Source organism: Anomaloglossus baeobatrachus, chromosome 5 (assembly GCF_048569485.1).
Source record: "Anomaloglossus baeobatrachus isolate aAnoBae1 chromosome 5, aAnoBae1.hap1, whole genome shotgun sequence".
Taxonomy (NCBI): Eukaryota; Metazoa; Chordata; class Amphibia; order Anura; family Aromobatidae; genus Anomaloglossus; species Anomaloglossus baeobatrachus.
In genome coordinates this window covers 294,232,781-294,259,790 of record NC_134357.1, presented here as the reverse complement: position 1 = coordinate 294,259,790, position 27,010 = coordinate 294,232,781, and the positions used below count along the sequence as shown (strand labels likewise).

Genomic DNA, 27,010 nt, shown 5'->3' with positions numbered 1-27,010 from the left:
CAATGTCATAAAAAGCGATCAAAAATATTTTACTGTATCCAAAAATGGTATGAACAACAACAACAAAAACAACAACAACAGCCCACCAAACCAAAAAAACAGAAGCACCACTGACAGAAAAACATAAAAAAATAAATAAAAAAAAAAAATATTATGGGTATTAAAATATTCTGACACCAAAATTGTTTTTCACATTTTGTTTTATAAACAAACTTTCCACAAAATTTAGAAAAAAAAATAATAAAAAAAAAAGTTTACAGGTCACTTTTACTGTACAATGAATGCCATAAAAACAAAACCCAAAAAGCAAAAATGGTATAATTGATTTTTATATTACCCCACTTTTCTCTTGGTTTTCAGTATGTTAGATGGTAATATGACTGCTGTCATTAAAAACAAGAAAAAAAAACAAAAAAAAAAAACAAGCCTTCAAAAGGCTAAGTGACTGGAAAAAAAAAAGTTAGGGCTCTTTGAAGAACAGAAAGGAAAAAAAAAAAAAAACGCAAAAATAATTAGTTGGGTCAGGAAAGGGTTAATGCACAATACACACGAGATATGATAGCGCAAATGTCTCCGATACTCACGCAAACGGCATATGGGGCAGTTGCTTGCCTGGTAACGCAGGGTATCCGCACAGGTATTACACAGACAAAGATGTCGGCACGGCAAAATAAGTGTGTCCCGAACATCAGACAGGCACACAACACACTCCGCACTGTTGTCACTGACTTCATCTTCTGTCACCTGGAACATGAGCAGTATACACATAGTACACACAATGGCGGCATAAGAGTATGACGCCTGGTACATTTTTACACTTACCTTAGAGTCATGTGAATTATATTTGTTTTCTATCCCATATATTTCCTGCAAAAGGTAACTGACCCCATCCACCTGAAGAAGAACGAGAGAAGAGACTTAGTGGACGCAAAGCCTACCTGGTGTAATGGCTCCTGAAATTAACCCTTTCTCACCACTTGTTTCTGCTTCAGTGGCTTCACACAAAAGCTGCCATCTGCATGCTGCAAAAAAAATAAAAGCATAATAAAATAAGATCTTAAAGTATAGTCAAGATGAATGAAGTGATTAACCAGAGCCAGCATGGGTTTGTAACTAATAAGTCATGTCAGACTAACTTAATTTCCTTCTATGACAGAATCACTGACTGGGTGGATTAGGGAAATGCAGTAGATCTAGTATATCTTGACTTCAGTAAAGCATTTGCCAACGTATCTTATACAATCCTTATTGAAAAAAATGTGTGGAATGGACAAGGCAACTGTTAGATGGATTCGTAACTGGCTTAGTGATCGGAGTCAAAGAGTGGTTATAAATGTCTGCACATCTAGTTGGAAGACTGTCTCAAGTGGGGTACCACAGGGCTCTGTCCTGGGCCCCGTGTTGTTCAACATCTTTATCAATGATTTAGATGAAGGTATTAAGGGTAAACTGATTAAATTTGCTGATGACAAAGCTAGGAGGAATAGCTAATACTAGAGAAGAGAGCGAGAGGATTCAACAAGATCTAAACAAGCTGGAACGATGGGCAGCAACTAATAGAATGTTTTTAAACAGGGAGAAATGCAAACTCATACATCTTGGCAAGAATAATGAATAGAGCATATACAGCATTGGAGGAAAAGACCTATCCAACAGCATGTGTGAAAAAGACTTAGGTATACTAATAGATCACACAGACTGAACAAGAGTCAACAGTGTAATGCAGCAGCAAAAAAAAGCAAACACCATTCTAGGATGTATTAACAGAAGCATACAGTCTAGATCACGTGAAGTCATTATCCCCCTTTACTCCTCTTTGGTCAGACCTCATCTGGAATATTGTGTCCAGTTCTGGGCACCACATTTTAAAAAAACGACATCAAGCAACTGGAGCAAGTTCAGAGAAGAGGGACCAGAATGGTGACTGGTCTGCAAACCATGTCCTATGAGGAACGGTTACAGGATTTAGGATTGTTTAGCTTGCAAAAGAGAAGACTGAGAGGAGACCTAACAACTGTCTACAAATATCTTAAAGGTTGTCACACTGTAGAGGGATCAGTTTTATTCTCATTTTCACAAGGAAAGACTAGAAGCAATGGGATTAAACTGATGGGGAGGAGACACATTAGATGTTAGAAAAAACTTTGACAGTGAGGGTGATCAATGAGAGTGGAACAGGCTGCCACGAGAGGTGTCGAGTTCTCCTTCAATGGAAGTCTTTAAAAAAGAGGTTGGACGGACATATATCTGGGATGATTTAGTGAATTCTGCTTTGAGCAGGGGGTTGTACTAGATGACCCAGGAGGTCCATTCCAACTCTAATATTCTATTCTAAGATAAACAGACCAGCCTCCTCCATAGACACCATGGGACAGAGTAGATAGCGAGTTTTTCTTTTACAATGGTTGTTCAGCAAGAATTTTTTTTTTTTTTTTTTTACACAATACCGGGCCTGGTATAAAAGTAGGACACTTAAAGACTTATACCCTCTTATCTTTGCACAAAACCTTCCTGGGAAACTCTACGTCCTTGTCTCTGGTGCGTGTGGTGTCCGTTTTCACACATACCGGAGACACGTTCACAAGCATACTAATTAAAATCAATAGGGATCTTCACACCTCCATGTCTCCACATGGAGAACTATCGTTTTTATCCGGCAGCAAGGATGAAATATGTACAGAACACGGAAAAAAGGATGATACTGAAAATAAAAAAAATTGGTGAATGAGGGGTATCTGATAGATGGCTCTCTATTGCTAACATCAGGGCTTGATGCCAGCTAACATTACACAGCTGGCATCAAACCCACAAGTATTAGCCCAATAGGTCTTCCCTGCCCTGGTGTGGTGGCAAAGTAAAGTGCCAGAGTTGTCACATCTAATGGATGCGTTATATCTGGGACAGCTGATGGCTTCTATTTTTAGGTTGGGAAGGGCCCAATAGCAACCTCAGCTGTCTGTTATACCTTAATTTTAAATAATAATAATAATAATAATAATAATAATAATAATAATAATAATAAAAAAAAGAAAACAAGGGACAGTTTCCTTAAATTATTTTTTTTTTACTAAATAGCTGTACAAGGTAGATGCCGCCATACCCTTTCACTTTCCAAATGGGACCAAACATTTCACAGGTATGTGGGCTCCTCAGCCACCACAAGAGGCCACATATCTGCTATATACAGATATCTCCATGGAATATGTCAGCACAATATAACAGTTTGAATAAGTTATAGAATGAGTATGTTAAAGTGTAATTGTCCCTCCTTACCCCATAAATCATTAATACACATGAAAATAACCTCTGTAATACATCTTATTAGAGAACTTTGCTTCTTTCTCCTCCTGGATTGATCTTTCATTCTCAAAATTCTAAATTCACAGGTAAAACCTGTCAGTTATTGCAGACTTACAAAATTACGAAATAGGAGATGACAGTTAGTGCTCATAAAGCTCTATGCAGAAATGTAACTATGGATTCAGGAGAACTTGCAGCAAAATGTCTGTCTGCCTCTAGAAATGTCTGCCTCCTCACCACTCCCCATGGAATGAGCACCAACTGTCATCTTCTCAGTAATGTAAAAATGTAGCTTCACTGAACACAGATTTTACCCATGAATTGAGAGTGAGAAATCAATCCAAAAGAAGACTGCAGATGTCACTGATAGATATATTACAAAGTTGATATTTTCACGAGTACTATTGATTTATGAAAATAAAAATTAAAACGGTGGTTACTCTTTAAATACCACAATAAAGGCAGGTTAAAGTTTGTTTTATTCCCAAAATCTAATGCTACAAAATAAAAAGAGTGCAAGTGTAAACCAAGACTTTTTCAATTGTTCCAACAGGTCAAAAATTCAGCTTTACGCATATACAGTATAAGAGACAGTTAAATACTCACCCTTTCAAATGTTGCCATCAAAACATGGCAGTGCCCAAGATGTTCTGCAAAAGAAAAGTGTTTTAGCTCAGTTCGGACATCTGTTAAAAGGGTTGTTTCCCACTATGACCATCCAGTCTTAATTCCACAGGTTTGCCACCATTAAAATAACAAAAAAAGGAGTATACTCACTTCCCAAGCCAGCGCCGTTCCAGCGGTGTTGAAAAAGGACAGAAAACATTCCGTGCTGCTGCTGAAGACTTTCCAAAGCAAGATCCAGGACACACAATTGTTGAGAAGTGGTTTTTCTTCAACACATTTCAAAGCCATTATAAGCGTCTTCAGAAAAGGAATCTCCTGAAGAAGCTTGCAATGGCTTTGAAACGTGTTGAATAAAATCCACTGGTGTTGTCTTGGATCTTTCTTTGGAAAGTCTTCTGCAGCAGCACGGAGTGAACACGTCTTCTGTCCTTTTTCTGCATTGTCTGCACTTGTGAATCTGTAGCAGCTGTTCTCTTAAGCGTATATCTTGTGTGTCACACAACTTAAGGTGAGCATACCACTTTTTCGCTTATGTCATTTATACCAGATAAGACCCTTTTTTTTGGTATACCTTGTCACAGTGGGATGGCTTTTATCCTTTTCTGATCATAAACAGTGTTATTAAGTACCCTATTTTATTTATATGTACTATTACTATTTACTTACTGCAGGGTATATTGCTCATTTTGTTTCTACCTTAGGTTTTGCGGTTAAAAGGCCACAGTATGAACTGTTGGTATATGCAACAGAAGAGGACTTCTTTGACTGTGTGAAGGAGAACTTTATACTGATCTAACAGGAGATGGCGATGTTGTTTAAAGTTTCCTTACTTACTGAATTGTAAAAAGTCTTTTGTTTTTCTTTCTGGTTTCACTTTCTCTTCCTGATGCAATGCTGTATGACTGTGTATATTTTTACCTCATGTTCCAGAAGTAAAGAGCTTATCATCCTATGTAATCTGCTCTGTGAACTTTCATCTGCAACTGGAAAGCTAGAAGCTGTGCAACATGAACAAGCTCCTATACGCCACATAAAGTATGTACCAATCAATGCTTCAGCTTATTTTTTTGATCTTTATAATATCACCTGGTCAAAGTAGGTGGAAGTGAAGGAAACCTAAGGCCTCATTCAGATGTCAGGTTTTTATTTTTTTATTTTACTTAAAAAGTGAAAACTAGACCAAGATTCCGCAGTGATTTTCATCAGAGCTGGGCTACAGTTTTGTCAGGTTTCTTTTTCCACCAATTAGAAGAAAAAAAAAAAAGTTTCACCTTTTCCTATCATCCAGTGAAAACTGACAGCACACGGATGGCATTCAAGTGCTGTCCGATTTTTTCACAAACCCAAAACACTTTCATTGACGAGTTTGATCCAACACTCAAGTTATCAGACATTTCTCCATGAGTCTGTAAAAATAAATGCTACTGACATGTGAACAGCCCCACAGGCTCACACAGTTACCAGTGCTATCAGTGAAAAAGTGAAGAGTGAATTTGCCCTAAGTGAGACGCTGTACCTGTCAATGTGTGATACTGTATGATTGGTTCCTTTTTATTGATATTATAATGTTAAGTCCTGGTCACAGCAGTGGCTAAACCAAAGTCTGTGACGAAAACTACAAAATATCTCCTGCCTGCATAATGGATTAGTAGAAGTTCGTAGTTTTTTTGTTGATTTTATAACAACCACAACCCGCCTGGGACTTATGATTTCTATATTGATACCACCTATTAAAAATAGATTTTGACATAGCTCTGTCACTAGGATGAAGGGACCTTCATGGCCGCACATGCCAAGGGCTGGTCTGTTCGCAGATTTTGCAAATACAGCAAAAAACAAAATACGAGCTATAACCAAATTGACCCAAACACCTACAGCAGTCCTGTCTGCCACCATCCAGCCCAAGATAAGGTGACATGGCACACTTTTCTCCAGTGCTGATCTGGACCCACATATTTTAGGTGGGGCACAACCACCAGTTCAGATTGTACACATGCAGTAGTGTAAAAGGTACACCCAATCTTTATGACAAATCCTCCATGGGACATGACAAATCATACACAGTGTGCACTGGTAATATAAGAGGATATTTATCAAATAGTTAAAAAGGGGTTGTACAACTCCTGGGCAACCTCTTCTAAATCACTGGCCCGACCCAAGTAAAATAACAGCCGCTATACTCTCCTTCTGTGCCGTTCCAAGAGGCGTTTGCTCTGGCTCTCCCGTGGCTACACGCTACACAGATATGTCATGTGATCCCCCAGTCCAACCAGCGGCTACGTCACAGATGTCAGTTACGGCCGAAGGAGGGGAGAGTGAAGACTGTGGGACTGTGAAGACTGAAGCGGCCACCGATTGGCGCAGGGATCACATAATGTCATGCAAGCCCCGCGGGAGCAAATGTAGACAACATTGGAACAGCATCCGCTCCGGTGGGGAGTATAGATGCTATAATTTTACGTGGATGGGGGACATAATGATTAAGAAAGGGTTCTCGGAGTAGAAGACAATAGCAAACGTCTAGTTATTTCAATGTCTGTGCTGAATAATATAAGACATTGCTTGTCACATGAGAGAGGCACGGATAAGGGGTTTGAGTTGATCAGGGCAAAGGTTTTGTGCCGAAATTTCATTAATCAAATCGTATAAGACATGTCTTTTTTGATATGATTAATGTAATCTAAAGAGATGGCCACTTGAGCATTATATTACCCGATAAGTTGGGGAAACTCCAGGTTCTCCTGCATTTATTAGTGTCACCTTCCTGAAGAAGAGATCTGGGCAGTCTGGGCTAAAGTCTTCACTAAAAAGTGCAGGGGGCATGGGGAAAAGCTGTAACACCTATATATTATTAAGGGTCATGTCCCCAGCACATCCGTCACAATAAAGTGACCCCTTCAACACATCTATCGCTCACCTTCTCCTTCCTCCACAACTGCATGGACAACCATAGGATATACTTCTCGATCAAGGTCAAAGGTCAACTGGAGGAGAGAAAACAAAAAAAGAAGGTAAATGGAGCATACACCACTTCAGTAAATGTGGTCTACAGCCAATACAAATACTTGTAGTAACTTCTCTTACCTCTTCTTCTCTCCACTCAGAGGGGTCCACAGTATGTGAAGGAAGACAGAACTGCTGGCTGACCCCTTTTTTAAAGTGCACGGTCTCAGACTGCAGGTTGCTGGACTTGGGAATGTAACTAATGAGGACAATACAGTAGAGTCAGCAATCATCCTCCATGACATGCATGTCAGAGGATTTTCCTTCTACAGAGCCTCACCTTGCAATACCCCCTTGAAAGTCCTCTGTGGCTTGGTAATAGATTGTAATTGCCACTCTTGCATCTGTGTCAAATGTAAACTCCACGTTATAATGTACCTTGGGCCGGCTAACCTCAGCTCCACTGGCCTTTACCTCCTCTGTAACCCTACAAAAGAAGGAAAGAACATTGCAACATATGAAAGTCCATCAGAGAGTACTGACAAAAGAAGGCAAAACACGTCAAAAGAGAATCTGAGTCCCTATTCATTTAAAGCTCCATCCATGTCACACAGAGCCAAATTGTTCCCAAAATGGCCAGAAAGGGCAAGGATGGGTGAACTTCCTCCATCACAATTAATGACTTCATAGAACACAGGTAATTCTACCTAGGCAGAAAGAAAGGCTGCCAATGGCAGCTAAAGAGAAGATGGTGGTTAAAAAGAAACGTATGAGCAACTGGTAGGATTGCACTGTTGTCTCACATACCTACAATAGCATACCACATGACACATTGTCTCTAGAACCAGCCAGGGGGTGAAGCTTGCTGGGTGATCTGTCTGAGGTAAAATGGGCGGAGCCAAGTTTAAAAAGTTGACAGTTTATAGAGTCAGTCAGGAGCAGGGAGGAGACCGACTAGGGGTCCGGACCCTGGGGGTCTCTTCAACCTTGGTGACGTTTCAGAGAGAATCCCAGAGAATTAGTGGAGGGGTGTCAGTGTCCCCTAAAGTCTTCTTCCACAAGCAACATCTCCCGGTGGAGGGATTAGGTCGCAAACGGGGTCCCGGTCCCTAGGCTAGGAAGAGACTTCAGGACTTTCTAGTAACACCGGAGGCCAGGGTAGCTGTACGCAACTTTGGGCCACAAGAAGCACACAAATCCGCTGGAAGGGGGTCACAGAGGATCAGGGAGAGAAGTAGGCAGAATTCCCTTTGCGGGTCGGTGAACCCTGACTCAGGGCACTGTGTGTGGAGGCGCTGGACCGGCGGGAGAGAGTCAGCGCAGACGAAACGACCAGGAAAAGCAAATAAAGGAAAACCGGTACTGGCCTCAGACTTACTCGGGATCGGCGGATGTCCATCACTGGGGATCCTATCATACCGTGGTGGACTAATCTGGCTGTTAACTGAGAACCATTACAGTGAGTAAGGCTATGTGTGCACTGTCCATTTTTCGCGATGTTTTTGCACGTTTTCAGAGTGCGTGTTTGGGCTCAAAACTGCATGACTTTTCTTTTTTTTTTTCAGCTACGCTTTTGAGCTTTTACAAAATAAAAAAAAAAAGAAAAAAAAAAACGACATGTCAATTCTTTCCTGCGTTTTCCCTCCATACAATGCATTGGAAAAACGCAGCCCAAAACGCGATAAAAACGCATGTGTTTTTACCGGTGCATTTTTTTTGCGTTTTTAGCAGGCAAAAACATACAAAAATGCAGCGTCAAAAAAAAATCAAACGCTCAGTGCGCACAAAGCCTTAATGACTATTATTGCAAAGCCACAGTATAGTCTCAATTCCTCTTGCGTCAGACTGCCCTCTTAGACTTTTCATATTTGCAACGGTCGTCCCGAAGTCAGCTCCACCTGTGGGGAGCAAAATTACCTCATCTGCGCCATCACCACCTACCCCGGGTAACACGCAGCGCAGCGTTGGCCCACATAGCCACAAAGCCACAGGTGGCATCACAAACTTTATTTCATTGTAAATACAACTCCCATCATCATCCCCTTCATTATTTAAAAGACACCGCCAGGGTCACAGAGCCGGGCCCCGCCACCGCTGACGTCCCCGGACTAGTCCAACCCGGTTTCGAATACCGCCGGCTCTGGAGTTGGGAGTATCAATTGCAAAGATTAATTTGAAGGCATTTATTTCAACTCTGATACAGCAAGTGGTGTTATCTGGAGCTGAAAGTATTAAGTAACATTTATTGCAAGTCAAAAAACAGCAATGTAGCCAGCTGTCCATGAGAGTGTAAATGTAGGAGGTCACGGAACTCTGTTCTGACCAAACGTATGAATGGTGCAGCAAAGGGAGGTTCGTTCCAGCTCCTAATAGAAAAAGCCAAGCTTTATTATAACATGATTAAAAAGCCATAGCACCCAAATATAGATAAACTATAAAAGAGGGAAAACACGTTCATACTCCTGCTATCTTAATCATAGGAGTATGATCGAAACGAGTCACTTCTTCTACATTTCCGTGCTATGGCTTTTCAATCATGTTATCATAAAGCTTGGCTTTTAAATGAGCTGGAATGAATCTGTAGTGTTGCAAACATTTATTCTAAAGGGGGTGTTACACGCAGCGATATTGCTAGCGATATCGCTGGTGAAAGCACCCGCCCCCCGTCGTTTGTGCGTCACGGGCAAATCGCTGTCCGTGGCACACAAAATCGTTAGGAGCAGTCACACGGAGTTACCTGCTTAGCAACATCGCTGTTGCCGGTGAACCGCCTCCTTTCTAAGGGGGCGGTTTGTGCGGCGTCACAGCAGCGTCACTAAGCGGCGGGGCGGAAATGAGCGGGACGTAACATCCCGCCCACCTCCTTCCTTCCGCATTGCCGGCGGCCGTAGGTAAGCTGTAGTTCGTCGTTCCCGAGGTGTCACATGTATTGATGAGTGCTGCCTCGGGAACGACAAACAACCTGCGTGCTCCACAATCAATGATTTTTTAAAACGGAACGACGTGTCAACGATGGACGATAAGGTGATTATTTTCCATTGTTAACGGTCGTTACTTGCTGTCACACGCAATGACGTCGCTAACGATGCCGGATGTACGTCATGGAATCCGTGACCCCGGCGATATATCGTTAGATACGTCACTGCTTGTAACGGAGCCTTTAGCCCGTCTCCTACATAGCTAAAATAGAGCAAATGGAGCCAAAAGACATTGTCTGTAGAAGGATGTGGACTGAACAGCTCACATGGAAAGCACCCAGTGTTTAGCAAAGGGTATCATAGTTTCTTCCAAGTGTCAGAATAAGAGGTTGCAGAGAGTACAACTGCATAAATTAGAAAGACGTTTAGGCAGTCTTCAAGAAAGCTTCTCCTAGGTACTCTGAAATGTGTACCCTGTAGGATATCACACAACAGGAATACCCCATTCTACAGCTAGAGTGCCCAGAAACTCCCCAGATAGCACACACTTCTGCCCCAAATGTAGCTAGGATTCTTTTACACACTGGCCAAAAGTGACCAGATTTCAGTCCTCTCTGAACACTTACGTGTGTCTGTTGGGGCCTAGTAGGCACTAGAGTCGGTGCAAATCAATTAGCAGGATCCAGTAGCCACTGGATGGAAGCCATGAGATTTGCCTCCTACCTGCTGGCATTTGCAGCTCTTGAGCAATGTCATACAGTCAGGGCCAGAAATATTTGGACAGTGACACAAGTTTTGTTATTTTAGCTGTTTACAAAAACATGTTCAGAAATACAATTATATATATAATATGGGCTGAAAGTGCACACTCCCAGCTGCAATATGAGAGTTTTCACATCCAAATCGGAGAAAGGGTTTAGGAATCATAGCTCTGTAATGCATAGCCTCCTCTTTTTCAAGGGACCAAAAGTAATTGGACAAGGGACTCTAAGGGCTGCAATTAACTCTGAAGGCGTCTCCCTCGTTAACCTGTAATCAGTGAAGTAGTTAAAAGGTCTGGGGTTGATTACAGGTGTGTGATTTTGCATTTGGAAGCTGTTGCTGTGACCAGACAACATGCGGTCTAAGGAACTCTCAATTGAGGTGAAACAGAACATCCTGAGGCTGAAAAAAAAAGAAAAAATCCATCAGAGAGATAGCAGACATGCTTGGAGTAGCAAAATCAACAGTCGGGTACATTCTGAGAAAAAAGAAATTGACTGGTGAGCTTGGGAACTCAAAAAGGCCTGGGCGTCCACGGATGACAACAGTGGTGGATGATCGCCGCATACTTTCTTTGGTGAAGAAGAACCCGTTCACAACATCAACTGAAGTCCAGAACACTCTCAGTGAAGTAGGTGTATCTGTCTCTAAGTCAACAGTAAAGAGAAGACTCCATGAAAGTAAATACAAAGGGTTCACATCTAGATGCAAACAATTCATCAATTCCAAAAATAGACAGGCCAGAGTTAAATTTGCTGAAAAACACCTCATGAAGCCAGCTCAGTTCTGGAAAAGTATTCTATGGACAGATGAGACAAAGATCAACCTGTACCAGAATGATGGGAAGAAAAAAGTTTGGAGAAGAAAGGGAACGGCACATGATCCAAGGCACACCACGTCCTCTGTAAAACATGGTGGAGGCAACGTGATGGCATGGGCATGCATGGCTTTCAATGGCACTGGGTCACTTGTGTTTATTGATGACATAACAGCAGACAAGAGTAGCCGGATGAATTCTGAAGTGTACCGGGATATACTTTCAGCCCAGATTCAGCCAAACGCCGCAAAGTTGATCGGACAGCGCTTCATAGTACAGATGGACAATGACCCCAAGCATACAGCCAAAGCTACCCAGGAGTTCATGAGTGCAAAAAAGTGGAACATTCTGCAATGGCCAAGTCAATCACCAGATCTTAACCCAATTGAGCATGCATTTCACTTGCTCAAATCCAGACTTAAAACGGAAAGACCCACAAACAAGCAAGACCTGAAGGCTGGGACTGTAAAGGCCTGGCAAAGCATTAAGAAGGAGGAGACCCAGCGTTTGGTGATGTCCATGAGTTCCAGACTTAAGGCAGTGATTGCCTCCAAAGGATTCGCAACAAAATATTGAAAATAAAAATATTTTGTTTGGGTTTGGTTTATTTGTCCAATTACTTTTGATCTCCTAAAATGTGGAGTGTTTGTAAAGAAATGTGTACAATTCCTACAATTTCTATCAGATATTTTTGTTCAAACCTTCAAATTAAACGTTACAATCTGCACTTGAATTCTGTTGTAGAGGTTTCATTTTAAATCCAATGTGGTGGCATGCAGAGCCCAACTCGCGAAAATTGTGTCACTGTCCAAATATTTCTGGACCTAACTGTATGTGTCACGTTGCAATGATAGTATTGTCTAGACAATAGAAGATTCGCTCATGCTGACAGGTAGGAGGAAGTTGTCAGGACTGCCATTCATCAGTAACAGATCACTGACGTGGATAATTGACTAGGTCCCGCGAAACGATTCGCACCAACTCCAGTAGACACCCCCAACATTTTTTTCCCATCCCAGCACCTAATGCCACATCAAACGCTCTTCTAAGTCAGAAAGATGAAAATACAATTAATAAAATGATCCCTACACATCTGAAAGATATATACTGTGTATAAGAGGCATTACCCAGAAGAAACCTACATTGGGGCAATCCTGGAGTCGCACACTGTAGACCCTACGCTTTCAGTATGATCCGTCCTATGCCCCCTATACCCTGTAGGACTTGTCCATACCATTTCTGTTATATTGTTTGTTTTAGATTATAATCTCTCTTTTTCTTGACATAGCTCTGATTTCATGCCATTTTTTTTTACCTTTAAATGCTGCGGCAGGCTCTGAGCTGTCCAGAAGCACTTTTATACAGAAGCTACCTCGAAGACTATTGAATCAATAGGATATGCTGGGAAATAAAAAAAAAAAAAAAAAAGTGCATAGGGTCTTATCCTGTGAAGGGGAGGAAAAAAAGAAATAACAGGTGTGCTCATGTGATAGATGTAATAATGTGAATGTAATATAGGCCCGCTGCAGAACCAAAAGCAAGGAAAATGGGAATAATAAATAATATCTGGACCTTTTTTTGCGCTGTCCTTCTTTAATAAAGATGAAGAGGAGTCCACCATCATGGGAGTTATTAGCAGCGCTGGTTTATTTCAACACATTTCAAAGCCTACACTGGCTTCTTCATCAGGAAAAAAAATCCACCATAGGGCTATGTGCGCACTAGAAAATTGATTTTTCTCAAGAAAATTTCTTGAGAAACTTTTGGGAGTTGAAGATTACCGCACCTGCGGTATAAAAACGCACCAAGACCACGGGAAAAACGCATGCGATTTTGCCGCGGTTTTTCCGCAGGTTGGTCCCTGCGGTTTTTTTTATGCTGAACTGCAATAAATAATATACATAAATCGATAGATAGACAGATAATGGATAGAGGGAAAGATGGATGGATAGATAGATAGATGAGAAATGCCAATATAATGTCCCACCCCCCTGCATATTCTAAGCTGGCACCCTTTAGTGACTTTCATGTGGCACTAAAGGGTGCCTAGTCTTGTATTTAGCCAAAAGAAGGGAATTTTGTTTACTTACCGTAAATTCCTTTTCTTCTAGCTCCAATTGGGAGACCCAGACAATTGGGTGTATAGCTATGCCTCCGGAGGCCACACAAAGTATTACACTAAAAGTGTAAAGCCCCTCCCCTTCTGCCTATACACCCCCCGTGCTCACGGGCTCCTCAGTTTTGGTGCAAAAGCAAGAAGGAGGAAAAAAAATTATAAATTGGTTTAAAGTAAATTCAATCCGAAGGAATATCGGAGAACTGAAACCATTCAACATGAACAACATGTGTACACAAAAAACAGGGGCGGGTGCTGGGTCTCCCAAATGGAGCTAGAAGAAAAGGAATTTACGGTAAGTAAACAACATTCCCTTCTTCTTTGTCGCTCCATTGGGAGACCCAGACAATTGGGACGTCCAAAAGCAGTCCCTGGGTGGGTAAATAATACCTCATAATAGAGCCGCAACCGGCTCCGTCCTACAGGTGGGCAACCGCCGCCTGAAGGACTCGCCTACCTAGGCTGGCATCTGCCGAAGCATAGGTATGCACCTGATAGTGTTTCGTGAAAGTGTGCAGGCTCGACCAGGTAGCCGCCTGACACACCTGCTGAGCCGTAGCCTGGTGCCGCAAAGCCCAGGACGCTCCCACGGCCCTGGTAGAATGGGCCTTCAGCCCTGAGGGAACCGGAAGCCCGGAGGAACGATAAGCCTCGAGAATTGGTTCCTTGATCCACCGAGCCAGGGTTGATTTGGAAGCTTGTGTCCCTTTACGCTGGCCAGCGACAAGGACAAAGAGTGCATCCGAGCGGCGCAGGGGCGCCGTACGAGAAATGTAGAGTCTGAGTGCTCTCACCAGATCTAACAAGTGCAAATCCTTTTCACATTGGTGAACTGGATGAGGACAAAAAGAGGGTAAGGAGATATCCTGATTGAGATGAAAGGGGGATACCACCTTAGGGAGAAAGTCCGGAACCGGACGCAGAACCACCTTGTCCTGGTGAAACACCAGGAAGGGGGCTTTGCATGACAGCGCTGCTAGCTCAGACACTCTCCGAAGTGAAGTGACTGCTACTAGGAAAACCACCTTCTGCGAAAGGCGTGAGAGAGAGATATCCCTCATTGGCTCGAACGGTGGTTTCTGAAGAACCATCAGCACCCTGTTCAGATCCCAGGGTCCTAACGGACGCTTGTAAGGAGGGACGATGTGACAAACCCCCTGCAGGAACGTGCGTACCTGTGGAAGTCTGGCTAGGCGCTTCTGAAAAAAGACAGAGAGCGCAGAGACTTGTCCCTTAAGGGAGCCTAGCGACAAACCCTTTTCTAATCCGGATTGAAGGAAGGACAGAAAAGTGGGCAAGGTAAACGGCCAGGGAGAAACACCCTGAGCAGAGCACCACGACAGGAATATTTTCCACGTCCTGTGGTAGATCTTGGCGGACGTTGGTTTCCTAGCCTGTCTCATAGTGGCAATGACCTCTTGAGATAATCCTGAAGACGCTAGGATCCAGGACTCAATGGCCACACAGTCAGGTTGAGGGCCGCAGAATTCAGATGGAAAAACGGCCCTTGAGACAGCAAGTCTGGTCGGTCTGGTAGTGCCCACGGTTGGCCGACCGTGAGATGCCACAGATCCGGGTACCACGACCTCCTCGGCCAGTCTGGAGCGACGAGGATGGCGCGGCGGCAGTCGGCCCTGATCTTGCGTAACACTCTGGGCAACAGTGCCAGAGGAGGAAACACATAAGGGAGTTGAAACTGCGACCAATCCTGAACTAAGGCGTCTGCCGCCAGAGCTCTGTGATCTTGAGACCGTGCCATGAATGTCGGGACCTTGTTGTTGTGCCGGGACGCCATTAGGTCGACGTCCGGCATGCCCCAGCGGCAACAGATCTCCTGAAAGACGTCCGGGTGAAGGGACCATTCCCCTGCGTCCATGCCCTGGCGACTGAGAAAGTCTGCTTCCCAGTTTTCTACGCCCGGGATGTGAACTGCGGATATGGTGGAGGCTGTGGCTTCCACCCACAGCAGAATCCGCCGAACTTCCTGGAAGGCTTGCCGACTGCGTGTTCCGCCTTGGTGGTTGATGTATGCCACCGCTGTGGAGTTGTCCGACTGAATTCGGATCTGTTTGCCTTCCAGCCACGGCTGGAACGCCTTTAGGGCAAGATACACTGCCCTTATCTCCAGAACATTGATCTGAAGGGAGGACTCTGTCTGAGTCCAAGTCCCCTGAGCCCTGTGGTGGAGAAAGACCGCTCCCCACCCTGACAGGCTCGCGTCCGTCGTGACCACAGCCCAGGATGGGGGCAGGAAGGATTTCCCCTTCGACAGAGAAGTGGGAAGAAGCCACCACTGAAGGGAAGCTTTGGCTGCCCGAGAAAGGGAGACGTTCCTGTCGAGGGACGTCGACTTCCTGTCCCATTTGCGGAGAATGTCCCATTGAAGTGGGCGCAGATGAAACTGCGCAAAAGGAACTGCCTCCATTGCTGCCACCATCTTCCCTAGGAAGTGCATGAGGCGCCTCAGGGGGTGTGACTGACCATGAAGGAGAGATTGCACCCCTGTCTGTATTGAACGCTGTTTGTTCAGCGGAAGCTTCACTATCGCTGAGAGAGTATGAAACTCCATGCCAAGATATGTCAGTGATTGGGCCGGTGTCAGATTTGACTTTGGAAAATTGATGATCCACCCGAAACTCTGGAGAGTTTCCAGAGCAATGTTCAGGCTGTGTTGGCATGCCCCTTGAGAGGGTGCCTTGACAAGGAGATCGTCTAAGTAAGGGATCACCGAGTGTCCCTGAGAGTGTAGGATTGCCACCACTGTTGCCATGACCTTGGTGAAGACCCGTGGGGCTGTCGCCAGGCCAAAAGGTAGTGCCACGAACTGAAGGTGTTCGTCCCCTATGGCGAAGCGCAGGAAGCGCTGATGCTCTGGTGCAATCGGTACGTGGAGATAAGCATCTTTGATGTCTATTGATGCCAGGAAATCTCCTTGGGACATTGAGGCGATGACGGAGCGGAGCGATTCCATCCGGAACCGCCTGGTTTTCACATGCTTGTTGAGCAGTTTTAGGTCCAGAACGGGACGGAAGGATCCGTCCTTTTTTGGCACTACGAACAAGTTGGAGTAAAAACCGTGACCCCGTTGCTGAAGAGGAACCGGGATCACCACTCCTTCCGCCTTCAGGGTGCCCACCGCCTGCATAAGAGCCTCGGCTCTGTCGGGGGGCGGAGATGTTCTGAAGAAACGAGTCGGAGGACGAGAGCTGAACTCTATCCTGTAACCGTGAGATAGAATGTCTCTCACCCATCGGTCTTTTACTTGTGGCAGCCAGGCGTCGCAAAAGCGGGAGAGCCTGCCACCGACCGAGGATGCGGTTTGAGGAGGCCGAAAGTCATGAGGAGGCCGCTTTGGGAGCGGTTCCTCCGGCGGTCTTTTTAGGACGTGACTTAGACCGCCATGCATCGGAGTTCCTCTGATCTTTCTGAGGCCTTTTGGACGAGGAAAATTGAGACCTGCCCGCGGTCCGAAAGGACCGAAACCTCGATTGTACCTTCCGTGGTTGAGGTCTGTTTGGTTTGGACTGGGGTAAGGATGAATCCTTTCCCTTGGATTGTTTAATGATTTCATCCAATCGCTCACCAAACAAACGGTCGCCAGACAATGGCAAACCGGTTAAGAACTTTTTGGAAGCAGAGTCTGCCTTCCATTCACGTAGCCACATGGCCCTGCGGAGTACCACCGAATTGGCGGATGCCACCGCCGTACGGCTCGCCGAGTCCAGGATAGCATTAATGGCGTAGGACGCAAACGCCGACGCCTGATTGGTTAAGGACACCACTTGCGGGGCAGATGTACGTGTTACTGCATGAATCTGCGCCTGACAAGCTGAGATAGCTTGGAGCGCCCATACGGCTGCGAATGCTGGAGCAAAAGACGCGCCTATAGCTTCATAGATGGATTTCAACCATAGTTCCATCTGTCTGTCAGTGGCATCTTTGAGTGAAGCCCCATCTTCCACTGCAACTATGGATCTAGCCGCCAGTCTGGAGATTGGAGGATCCACCTTAGGACACTGAGTCCAGCCCTTGACAACCTCGGGGGGGAAGGGATAACGTGTGTCCTTAAGGCGCTTGGAAAAACGCTTGTCTGGACAGTCTCGGTTTTTCTGGATTGCCTCTCTGAAGTCAGAGTGATCCAGAAACATATTTAATGTACGCTTTGGAAACCTGAAACGGAATTTCTCCTGAGAAGCAGACTCCTCAATTGGAGGAGCTGGGGGAGAAATATCCAACACCTGATTGATGGTCGCTATAAGGTCATTCACTACTGCGTCACCTTCAGGTGTATCTAGGTTGAGAGCGGCTTCAGGATCAGAATCCTGATCTGATACCTCCGCTTCATCCTCCAGAGAGTCCCCCTGCTGGGACCCTGAACAGTGTGATGAAGTGGAGGGAATTTCCCAGCGACCCCGCTTGGGCGGCCTGGGACTGCGGTCCGTGTCAGAGACCTCACCCTGGGACCTATGGATTACCCCCGGGGCACTTTGCTGTTCCAATTGAGGGGGACCAGGGGTCAAGGATTGGATAGAGCCCGGGGCCTGAATCACCGGTCTGGACTGCAATGCTTCCAGTATTTTAGCAGACCATTTATCCATAGTCTCAGACAGTTTGTCAGCAAAGGCTGCAAACTCCGTCCCTGTCACCTGGACAGTGGTAGCAGGTGGTTCCACCTGGGCCACCAGTCGCAGAGGCTCCGGCTGAGTAAGTGCCACAGGGGCCGAGCATTGCACACAATGAGGGTCAGTGGAACCTGCCGGTAGTACAGCTGTACATGAGGTACAGGTTGCAAAGTACGCCTGTGCTTTGGCACCCTTGCTTTTTGCGGATGACATGTTGTCTCCTCTGAGAACAACCAGGAGGGTATATAGCCAAAAATCAACAGAGCGACCGTACAGTGTATATATATATATATATATATATATATATATATATATATATATATATATATATATATATATATATATATATATATATATATATATATATATATATATATATATATATATATATATATATATATATATATATATATATATATCATATATACACACACTTCGGTACTCAGTGGGGCCAGCACCACAGGTGCTGCTTACCGACCGCTCAGAGCGGTTGTGTGGTCACCAGATTCCCTGCCTGGGTCTCACTGTGTTGTCTCTCCTCTCCAGCGTCTGAATCGCTGACAGGAATGGCTGCCGGCGTTCTGTGGGGAGGAGGGGACCGTGAGCGTGCCCAAGAAAAGTGCGGGAATCCAGTGCCCCACTGTACTGAGTGAGGAGGGAGGAGGATACTAATGTATGCTCCAGCCCTCAGCGCTGACGATCCGTGCAGCGTCCCGCCCTTCCCCTGACTGGCAGGCCTGTGGGCGGGAATATACGACACTAGGCCGCAGAAGCCGGGGACTAAAGTTATAAGCGCGGCCGGCAATAAGCGCGGCCGCGCGGTAGTCCCCGGCGCACTAACACACCCAGCAGTGCTGCAGTGTGTATGGCACAAGCGCTCCATGCGCGGTAGTCCCCGGCGCACTAACACACCCAGCAGTGCTGCAATGTGTATGGCACCAGCGCTCCATGCGCGGTAGTCCCCGGCGCACTAACACACCCAGCAGTGCTGTAATGTGTATGGCACCAGCGCTCCATGCGCGGTCCCCACGGGGACACAGAGTACCTCATAGTAGCAGGGCCTTGTCCCTGACGATACCCAGCTCCTATCCTGCAGATTCCCAGGGGCTGCGGAGGGAGCACGGTCCCAGTGCCTGGAGACCGATCCGGTTCCCACTTCACCCAGAGCCCATTAAGGGATGGGGAAGGAAAACAGCATGTGGCTCCTGCCTGTGTACCCGCAATGGGCACCTCAACCTTAACAACACCGCCGACAAAGTGGGGTGAGAAGGGAGCATGCTGGGGGCCCTGTTATGGGCCCTCTTTTCTTCCATCCGACCTAGTCAGCAGCTGCTGCTGACTAAGTTGTGGAGCTTATGCGTGGATGTCTGCCTCCTTCGCACAAAGCATAAAAACTGAGGAGCCCGTGAGCACGGGGGGTGTATAGGCAGAAGGGGAGGGGCTTTACACTTTTAGTGTAATACTTTGTGTGGCCTCCGGAGGCATAGCTATACACCCAATTGTCTGGGTCTCCCAATGGAGCGACAAAGAAAATAAATAAATAATTAAAAAAAAAAAAAAAAAAAAAAAAAAAAATGGACATGAGGTCCCCCCATCTTTTGTAGCCAGCTAGGGTAAAGCAGGCGGCTGCAGCCTGCAGACCACAGCTGGCAGCTTCACCTTGGCTGGTAATCCAAACCAGAGGGCACCCCATGCTGTTATTTTACATTAAATAAATAATTTAAAAACAAAAAACGTGGGGTCCCCCCCAAATTGGATCACCAGCCAAGGTAAAGTGGACAGCTGGGGTCTGATATTCTCAGACTAGGGAGGTCCACTGTTATTGGACACTTCCCAGCCTAAAAAAAGCAGGCCGCAGCCGCCCCAGAAGTGGGGCATCCATTAGACGTGCCAATCCTGGCACTTCGCCCCAACTCATTCCATTGCCCTGGTGCGGTGGCAAACGGGGTAATATATGGGGTTGATGCCAGATGTGTAATGTCACCTGGCATCAGGCCCTGGGGTTAGTGATGTCACGCGTCTATCAGATACCCGACATCACCAACCTAGTCAGTAAGAAATAAAAAATAGACAACAAAAAAAAAAAAAAAGTTTTATTTGAAAAAACACTCCCCACATTCCCTCTTTCACCAATTTATTGACAAGAACAATCAAATCCGGGTCCGGCGTAATCCAATAAGGGGTTCCCATGACTATCCATACCATAGTCACTGTCCCAGTCAATGAAGAACAGTTCCCAGCCAATGTTCCCCATTGGCTGGGAGAGTAATGCAGTGACCTGAGCTAACATCAATAGGTCAGCCCAGGTCACTGCAGGGGATGACGAGCGCTGCTGTCAGGAGGATAGATGAGATCATTACCTGCTGTGATGATCTCCTGCAGTCCTGCCATCAGCGCTGTCACTGCCTTCTATGCCCGCCGCGTTCTCAGCAGTATCGCGAGAGCCTGTGACGTCACTGCTAGTGACAGTCTCGGACCGCGGGCATAGACGGCAGTGACAGCGGTGACGTCAGGAGGCAGGAGATCGTCACAGCAGGTAATGATCTCATCTCACCTCCTGACAGCAGCGCTCGGCATCCCCGCGGCTGCACGCACTGCAGGGTGACAAGCTGCTGACACTGCGGGCTGACACTGACACTGCAGGGCGGGCAGCCGCGGGGCCGGAGCGGGACACAGACTGCACGGGCACCTGGAGGTCACACAGAAGTGCTTCTGTGCGGCGTCCAGGGAGTGTGATCTGTGTGTTTACTCTGCTCAGCTTCCTCTTCTGTCATAATGACATCACTTCCTGCAAACTGCAGGCAGCGATGAGCATTACCGCAGGTAAATCGCGACTATACCGGGGGTATACCGCACATCATTTGCTACCTACGGTATACCTCCGGAATTTCGCGATCACATTACAGTGAATGGAGTGAAATGCCGGGGATATACTGCAGCTACCTGCGGAAAAGAAGTGACATGCACATTTTCTCAAGAAAATCTTCAGAAAGAATTTGAGAAAAAAAAAAACGCAGTGTGCACACAGAAATTTCAAACATTTCTCAAGAAATTTCCGCAGCAAAACCGCGGGTAAAACCGCAGGTAAAAACGCCTAGTGCGCAAAGGGCCTAATGGATGGTTTGTGAATTTCAAGGCTAAAAATGGCTCGATCATCTCCTGATTGTTACAATTAAGAGGCATTTTGGCTTGAAACGCATAAACCAACATGATCTCTGTTCTGTCTCTCTCCATTTTTGTAATGTTTAACTGATGGAATAAAGTCTACCCTTTTAATAGTGCTGGATCCCTCCTTTTTTGGACTATCTTGTGGCTTGGAATCGAGATTGAGAGCACTCTGGGGACAGGTGAGCTGGATAATCTCTGTATTTCTCTACGATTACCACCATCTCTCACCAAATGGATCTGGTAACTACCGAGGTTTACATACCTTGAACGCACTACAATGACTAGGATACTTTGGGGCACTTAAGATAATGGTTCTCCATTCCCAACATTCATGGGGCATTGCTGCCCTTAGTTATGCTACATAGATAAGGATGGTTGACCTCAGGGAGATCAACATCTAACACCACGGAGACACCATCATGTGTTTCTCAATGCAGTGACAGTAGAACAAGGCCCCCTGAGAAAATATGCAAAACAAGAATGCCACGGAGACACCATCCCATGTTTCTCAATGCTGGCAGGAAACTAGCCAGGTCTTTAACCGGGAAGGAACAACCACGGGAAAGGAAATCAAGGAACAAACCAAGGAAACCACCTATACCAAAACATGGTATCCATCCACAGACAGCTACCTCGGGGAGATCAGTTTCCTACTCCACACTGGTGAGGGGCAAATACCCCAAAACAGCTGTCTGTGGATGGATACCATGTTTTGGTATAGGTGGTTTCCTTGACTGGAGACTGCCCTTCCCGTGGTTGTTCCTTCCCGGTGAAAGACCTGGCTAGTTTCCTGCCAGCATTGAGAAACATGTGATGGTGTCTCCGCGGCATTCTTGTTTTGCCCTTAGTGATGCTGTCCTCCATCAATAAATGGCTCTCTCTTCCCACCATTCATGGGGCATTGCTGCCCTTCGTTATGCTGTCCTCCATCAATAATTGCCACAGGATATCAGACTAGAATAGTTTAGCTTCATTACAGGATCACTGAGATTAAACCAAACATGGAAGCTGCATATCATACACTGTAATTCATGACCTCGAACATTTCAAGTAACCTAAACCCAAAATACTGTAGGCTACATATCAGTATTTAATAGGAGATAGTCACCTGACGAGGCGTAATGTGTCTTTCCGGATATTGATCAGGCTGCGTAGTGTTTTCACAGGCTCTTGCGGGGAAGGTGCAGCATATGGAAACTAGAAGAAAAGACAGAAAATAAATGTCTTGGAATTTTTATATAAAAAGTACAAAAATAAAAATCATAGGACCCCATAACAAAACTCAGGATGGGCTTCACTGGCAACTCCCTGAAATGCACAAATAACCAGTGATGTTTATGTGTTCAATCTCCAATTCCATTTCCAATTTCATGTCTACCTAGACACTTTGATATTTTTGGATTTTATTTAGATTTCCTATGATTGTAAGGAGAGGTCTACAATATTTTTTTGTGTCCATTTTTGCTTGCATTTTTTTCTACTCATTTAAAATGTATTAAAAATGCATAAAAAAGTGACATGAAAATTTATTTATTTTAAGTTTGCAAGGAAAAAAAATATAGTTTCAGGTATTGGTCTGCACACGATATATAAGTGAGGGGCAGGAGGAGTGGGAGTAACTCAATAATGTCCAAATGAGAAAATACACCGCACTCTTAGTGGTAATTGTGAACACTTGATTAACGTTTATTCATAAAGGCTGCACACACGTGAAGATTAAAGTTTTTTCGTGAATCAAAGCGAAAAATAATAAGGACGTTTCGACCTAGCCTATGTCTTAAAGGAAACCAATCACCAGCATTATTGTATATAACCTAAAGCCAGTGCTATACTGGCACTATCAGGCTGATTCTACATCGTGTGCAGAATTATTAGGCAAGTTGTATTTTTGAGAATTGTTTTTATTATTGATCAACAACTATGTTCTCAATCAACCCCAAAGATTCATAAATATCAAAAGCTTAATATTTTTGGAAGTTAGAGTGGGTTTTTTTCTAGATTTGGCTATCTTAGGAGGATATCTGTTTGTGCAGGTAACTATTACTGTGCAGAATTATTAGGAAACTTAATAAAAATCAAATCTATTCCCATCTCACTTGTTCATTTTCACCAGGTAAACCAATATAACTGCACAACATTTACAAATAAACATTTCTGACATGCAAAAACAAAACCCCAAAAAATTAGGGTCCAATATAGCCACCTTTCTTTATGATGACACTCAGCAGCTGACCATCCATAGATTCTGTCAGTTGCTTGATCTGTTTACGATCAACATTGCATGCAGCAGCCACCACAGCCTCCCAGACACTGTTCCGAGAGGTGTACTGTTTTCTCTCCCTGTAGATCTCACCTTTTATGAGGGAACCACAGGTTCTCTATGGGGTTCAGATCAGGTGAACAAGGGGGCCATGTCATTATTTTTTCATCTTTTAGACCATTACTGGCCAGCCACGCTGTGGAGTAGTTGGATGCATGTGATGGAGCATTGTCCTGCATGAAAATCATGTATTTATTGAACGATACCGACTTCTTCCTGTACCACTGCTTGAAGAAGTTGTCTTCCAGAAACTGGTAGTAGGTCTGGGAGATGAGCTTCACTCCATCCTCAACCCGAAAAGGTCCCACAAGTTCATCTTTGATGATACCAGCCCATACCAGTACCCCACCTCCACCTTGCTGTCGTCTGAGTCGGAGTGGAGCTCTCTGCCCTTTACTGATCCAGCCTCTGGCCCATCCATCTGGCCCATCAAGAGTCACTCATTTCATCAGTCCATAAAACCCAGTCTTGATGTTTTATCTTATGTTTCTTGTTCAAAGGTGGTTGGATTTCAGCCTTCCTTACCTTGGCCATGTCCCTGAGTATGGCACACCTTGTGCTTTTTGATACTCCAGTAACATTGTAGCTCTGAAATATGGCCACACTGGTAGCAAATGGTACCTTGGAAGCTTCACGCTTGATTTTCCTCAATTCATGGGCAGTTATTTTGCACCTTTTTTGCCCAACATGCTTCTTGCGACCCTGTTGGCTATTTACCATGAAACACTTCATTGTTCGGTGATCACACTTCAAAAGTTTGGCAATTTCAAGACTGCTGCATCCCTCTGCAAGACATCTCACAATTTTAGACTTTTCAGAGCCCGTCAAATCTCTCTTCTGACCCATTTTGCTAAAGGAAAGGAAGTTGCCAAATAATTAAGCATACCTTATATAAGGTGTTGATGTCATTACACCACACCCCTCCTCATTACAGAGATGCACATCACCTGATTTACTTAATTGGTAGTTGGCTCTCAAGCCTATACAGCTTGGAGTAGGACAACATGTATACAAAGTATCATGTGATCAAAATACTCATTTGCCTAATAATTCTGCACACCGTCTATAAATACCCTTAGTGGTCAGCTCGGATGTATAGGTTTTGAAATCCAAGAAAGTAAAGTTTATAAAATCAGCAGCTTCTTGAGTGACAGCAGCTGAGGATCGGGGGGGGGGGGGGGAATTCATATCTATATTCTCCCCTTGTGAGAATTAGAATAAGTATTTTACAATCGATTCACTTTTTCCCTTGCAGGACCTGTGCGGAGGTCATACCCATGTGACCAGAAGGGGCAGTGCCTCAGCCAACAAGGTTGATACCAGGAAGCAATATATTTCTGTTGGCTGAGGCCTTGCTCCTTCTGGTCACACAGGTATGACCTCACCACAGGTCCGGCTAGTGAAAAAGTGAATCGATTGCATAATACTTATGCTAATTCTAACAGGGGGAGGGGCATAAGTATGACAACCCCCGCCCCAGATATTATCTGATCCTCAGCTGCTGTCACTCAAAAAGCTGCTGATTTTATAAAAACTTTACTTTCCTAGGTTTCAAAACCTATACATCCGAGCTGACCACTAAAGGTATGTATAGAATCAGCCTGATAGTGCCAGTACAGCACTGGCTTTAGGGTATATAGGAAAATCCTGGTGATTGGTTCTCTTTAATCAGCAAGTAGCTGATTTGGCACAAAATAACAGATAGAGTTTAGGGAGACTGTGTCAGCCAGTAGGAACTGAAAAACGTCTATAATAAAATAGAGGTGATGCCCAGTTGTGCAGGCTGATAATGTCTTTAGAGGAATACAGATGTATACTGTAGATAGGCTTGTGGACAACTGAATGCAGGCACTCCCGCGCTGATGCAAGGAAAAAATAAGCAGCATATTGCTGGTACTGTGAAATGCTACATTTTTCCACAGCAAAAAAAAAAAAAAAAAAACAACCCCTTTAAGGCTACATGTGCACGCTGCATCTTTTTGTGTTCACAAACTGCAGCCAAAACTGCACCTTGTCAGAGAGCCTGGAAATGTCACAAAAAATGCTTGTAATTGTAGGTGCGTTTTTGCTGCGTTTTCGGTGTGTTTTTGGTGCGTTTTTCACAACATGCGTTTTTGTGACAAATGTTGACAAAAACGCAGGAAGAATGAACATGCTGCATTTTTTTGTCACAAATATTTGACAAATAAAACGCTGACAAATAAACTGCAATGTGCGCATAAAAAATCTGACTTCTCATAGACATTGCTGGGAAGTCAAATGTCAGAAAGTTCTGACAACAAAACTGCAGCAAAAACGCAGCGTGCGCATGTAGCCTTAATGTCCATCATGTAGTAACCTCCCAATAGTGGCGCCAGCAGGTAAATAGAATGGAAAGCAGCATAATCAAGTCAGTGCCCGTCTCCTGTCTCCTCATGCCCACTATAGCACATTGGCAAAATGGACCGTTTTGTGACATAGGCCTTATACAGAATTATAAAAGTTGCATCAATTCCTAGGAAAAGTAACAGCACAACACATAGTATAGAATCGTTATTTTATGGAAAATGCAAATATCTTTCAAATCACACAAAAATGTTCCCTCTTTAAGCCAGTAAAAGAATGCAGGGTACTGGGTATACTACTGGGCAAAAGATACCAGGGCAGGACCATGCAGCCTAAAGTGTACAGCAGGAGTATAGCAGAGGAAGCATTCTTCATTAGAGGTGTGAAGGGTGATGCACCTAGGAGGAATACATGGAAACTGGATCGCCGGAATCTAGAATGGTGGAATCTCCTACCAGACAGGGTAAATAGAGAACCTTCGAAGGGGTATTTACCTTATAAGCATTTATGGAAATCTGCAGGATAAGCAAAAAATGCCTAATAAATGAGGTTTCCTCCCTTTTGGAACATTAAAAGTTGGTGCTGAGTTTCCATTAAAAAATGTACTAGTAGATTTAAATAGTTATCGTATTCTGTAAAAATCACACAGAAGCCCATCACTTGCTGGTTTATACAGCTCCTATTAACCTCAATGAGATCTGTAACAATCCACATATAGTAAGCTCCCTCTAGTGGCTGATGTACGGAAGTGCTATGGGGTAAGACATTCTCTTACCATAGCTATCATTAAACTAAGTAAAAAAAGAAAAACCTGTGCATATGCTCCACATAAAGGGAGCTCTAGGCGAATCCAGTGTAAGGGGACAGCACTTCCTATAACATATGTACACTTCAATAGTAAAAAGTTCTGAGACCCTAAATGCTAAGGCTGCTTTCACACTACGTCTTTTTAACATGCGTCCTGAACGTTTTTTTAACGCAAAAACGGATCCAGTGCAAATGCGTTTTCATTTCAATGCATTTGCAATGGACTCGCGTTAACATGCGTTCACCTGCGTTTGCGTACGTTATAGTGAGGATCCAGCAACTCGC

General features: G+C 44.6%; 1 protein-coding gene across 3 annotated transcripts in view; it reads right to left on the bottom strand.

Annotated features, from left to right (window-relative positions):
• Nucleotides 1-27,010, bottom strand: part of RNF157 (ring finger protein 157) — an 89,226-nt gene that overhangs the window by 27,347 nt on the left and 34,869 nt on the right. For all 3 annotated transcript variants that reach the window (XM_075349583.1, XM_075349584.1, XM_075349585.1), the window contains exons 4-11: nucleotides 22,382-22,470; nucleotides 7,211-7,357; nucleotides 7,012-7,129; nucleotides 6,845-6,911; nucleotides 3,907-3,950; nucleotides 975-1,022; nucleotides 823-894; nucleotides 585-744 (exon numbers count right to left, since the gene is read on the bottom strand). In XM_075349583.1, the coding sequence (XP_075205698.1) occupies nucleotides 585-744; nucleotides 823-894; nucleotides 975-1,022; nucleotides 3,907-3,950; nucleotides 6,845-6,911; nucleotides 7,012-7,129; nucleotides 7,211-7,357; nucleotides 22,382-22,470 (745 nt within the window). The remainder of the gene's footprint in view (nucleotides 1-584; nucleotides 745-822; nucleotides 895-974; nucleotides 1,023-3,906; nucleotides 3,951-6,844; nucleotides 6,912-7,011; nucleotides 7,130-7,210; nucleotides 7,358-22,381; nucleotides 22,471-27,010) is intronic.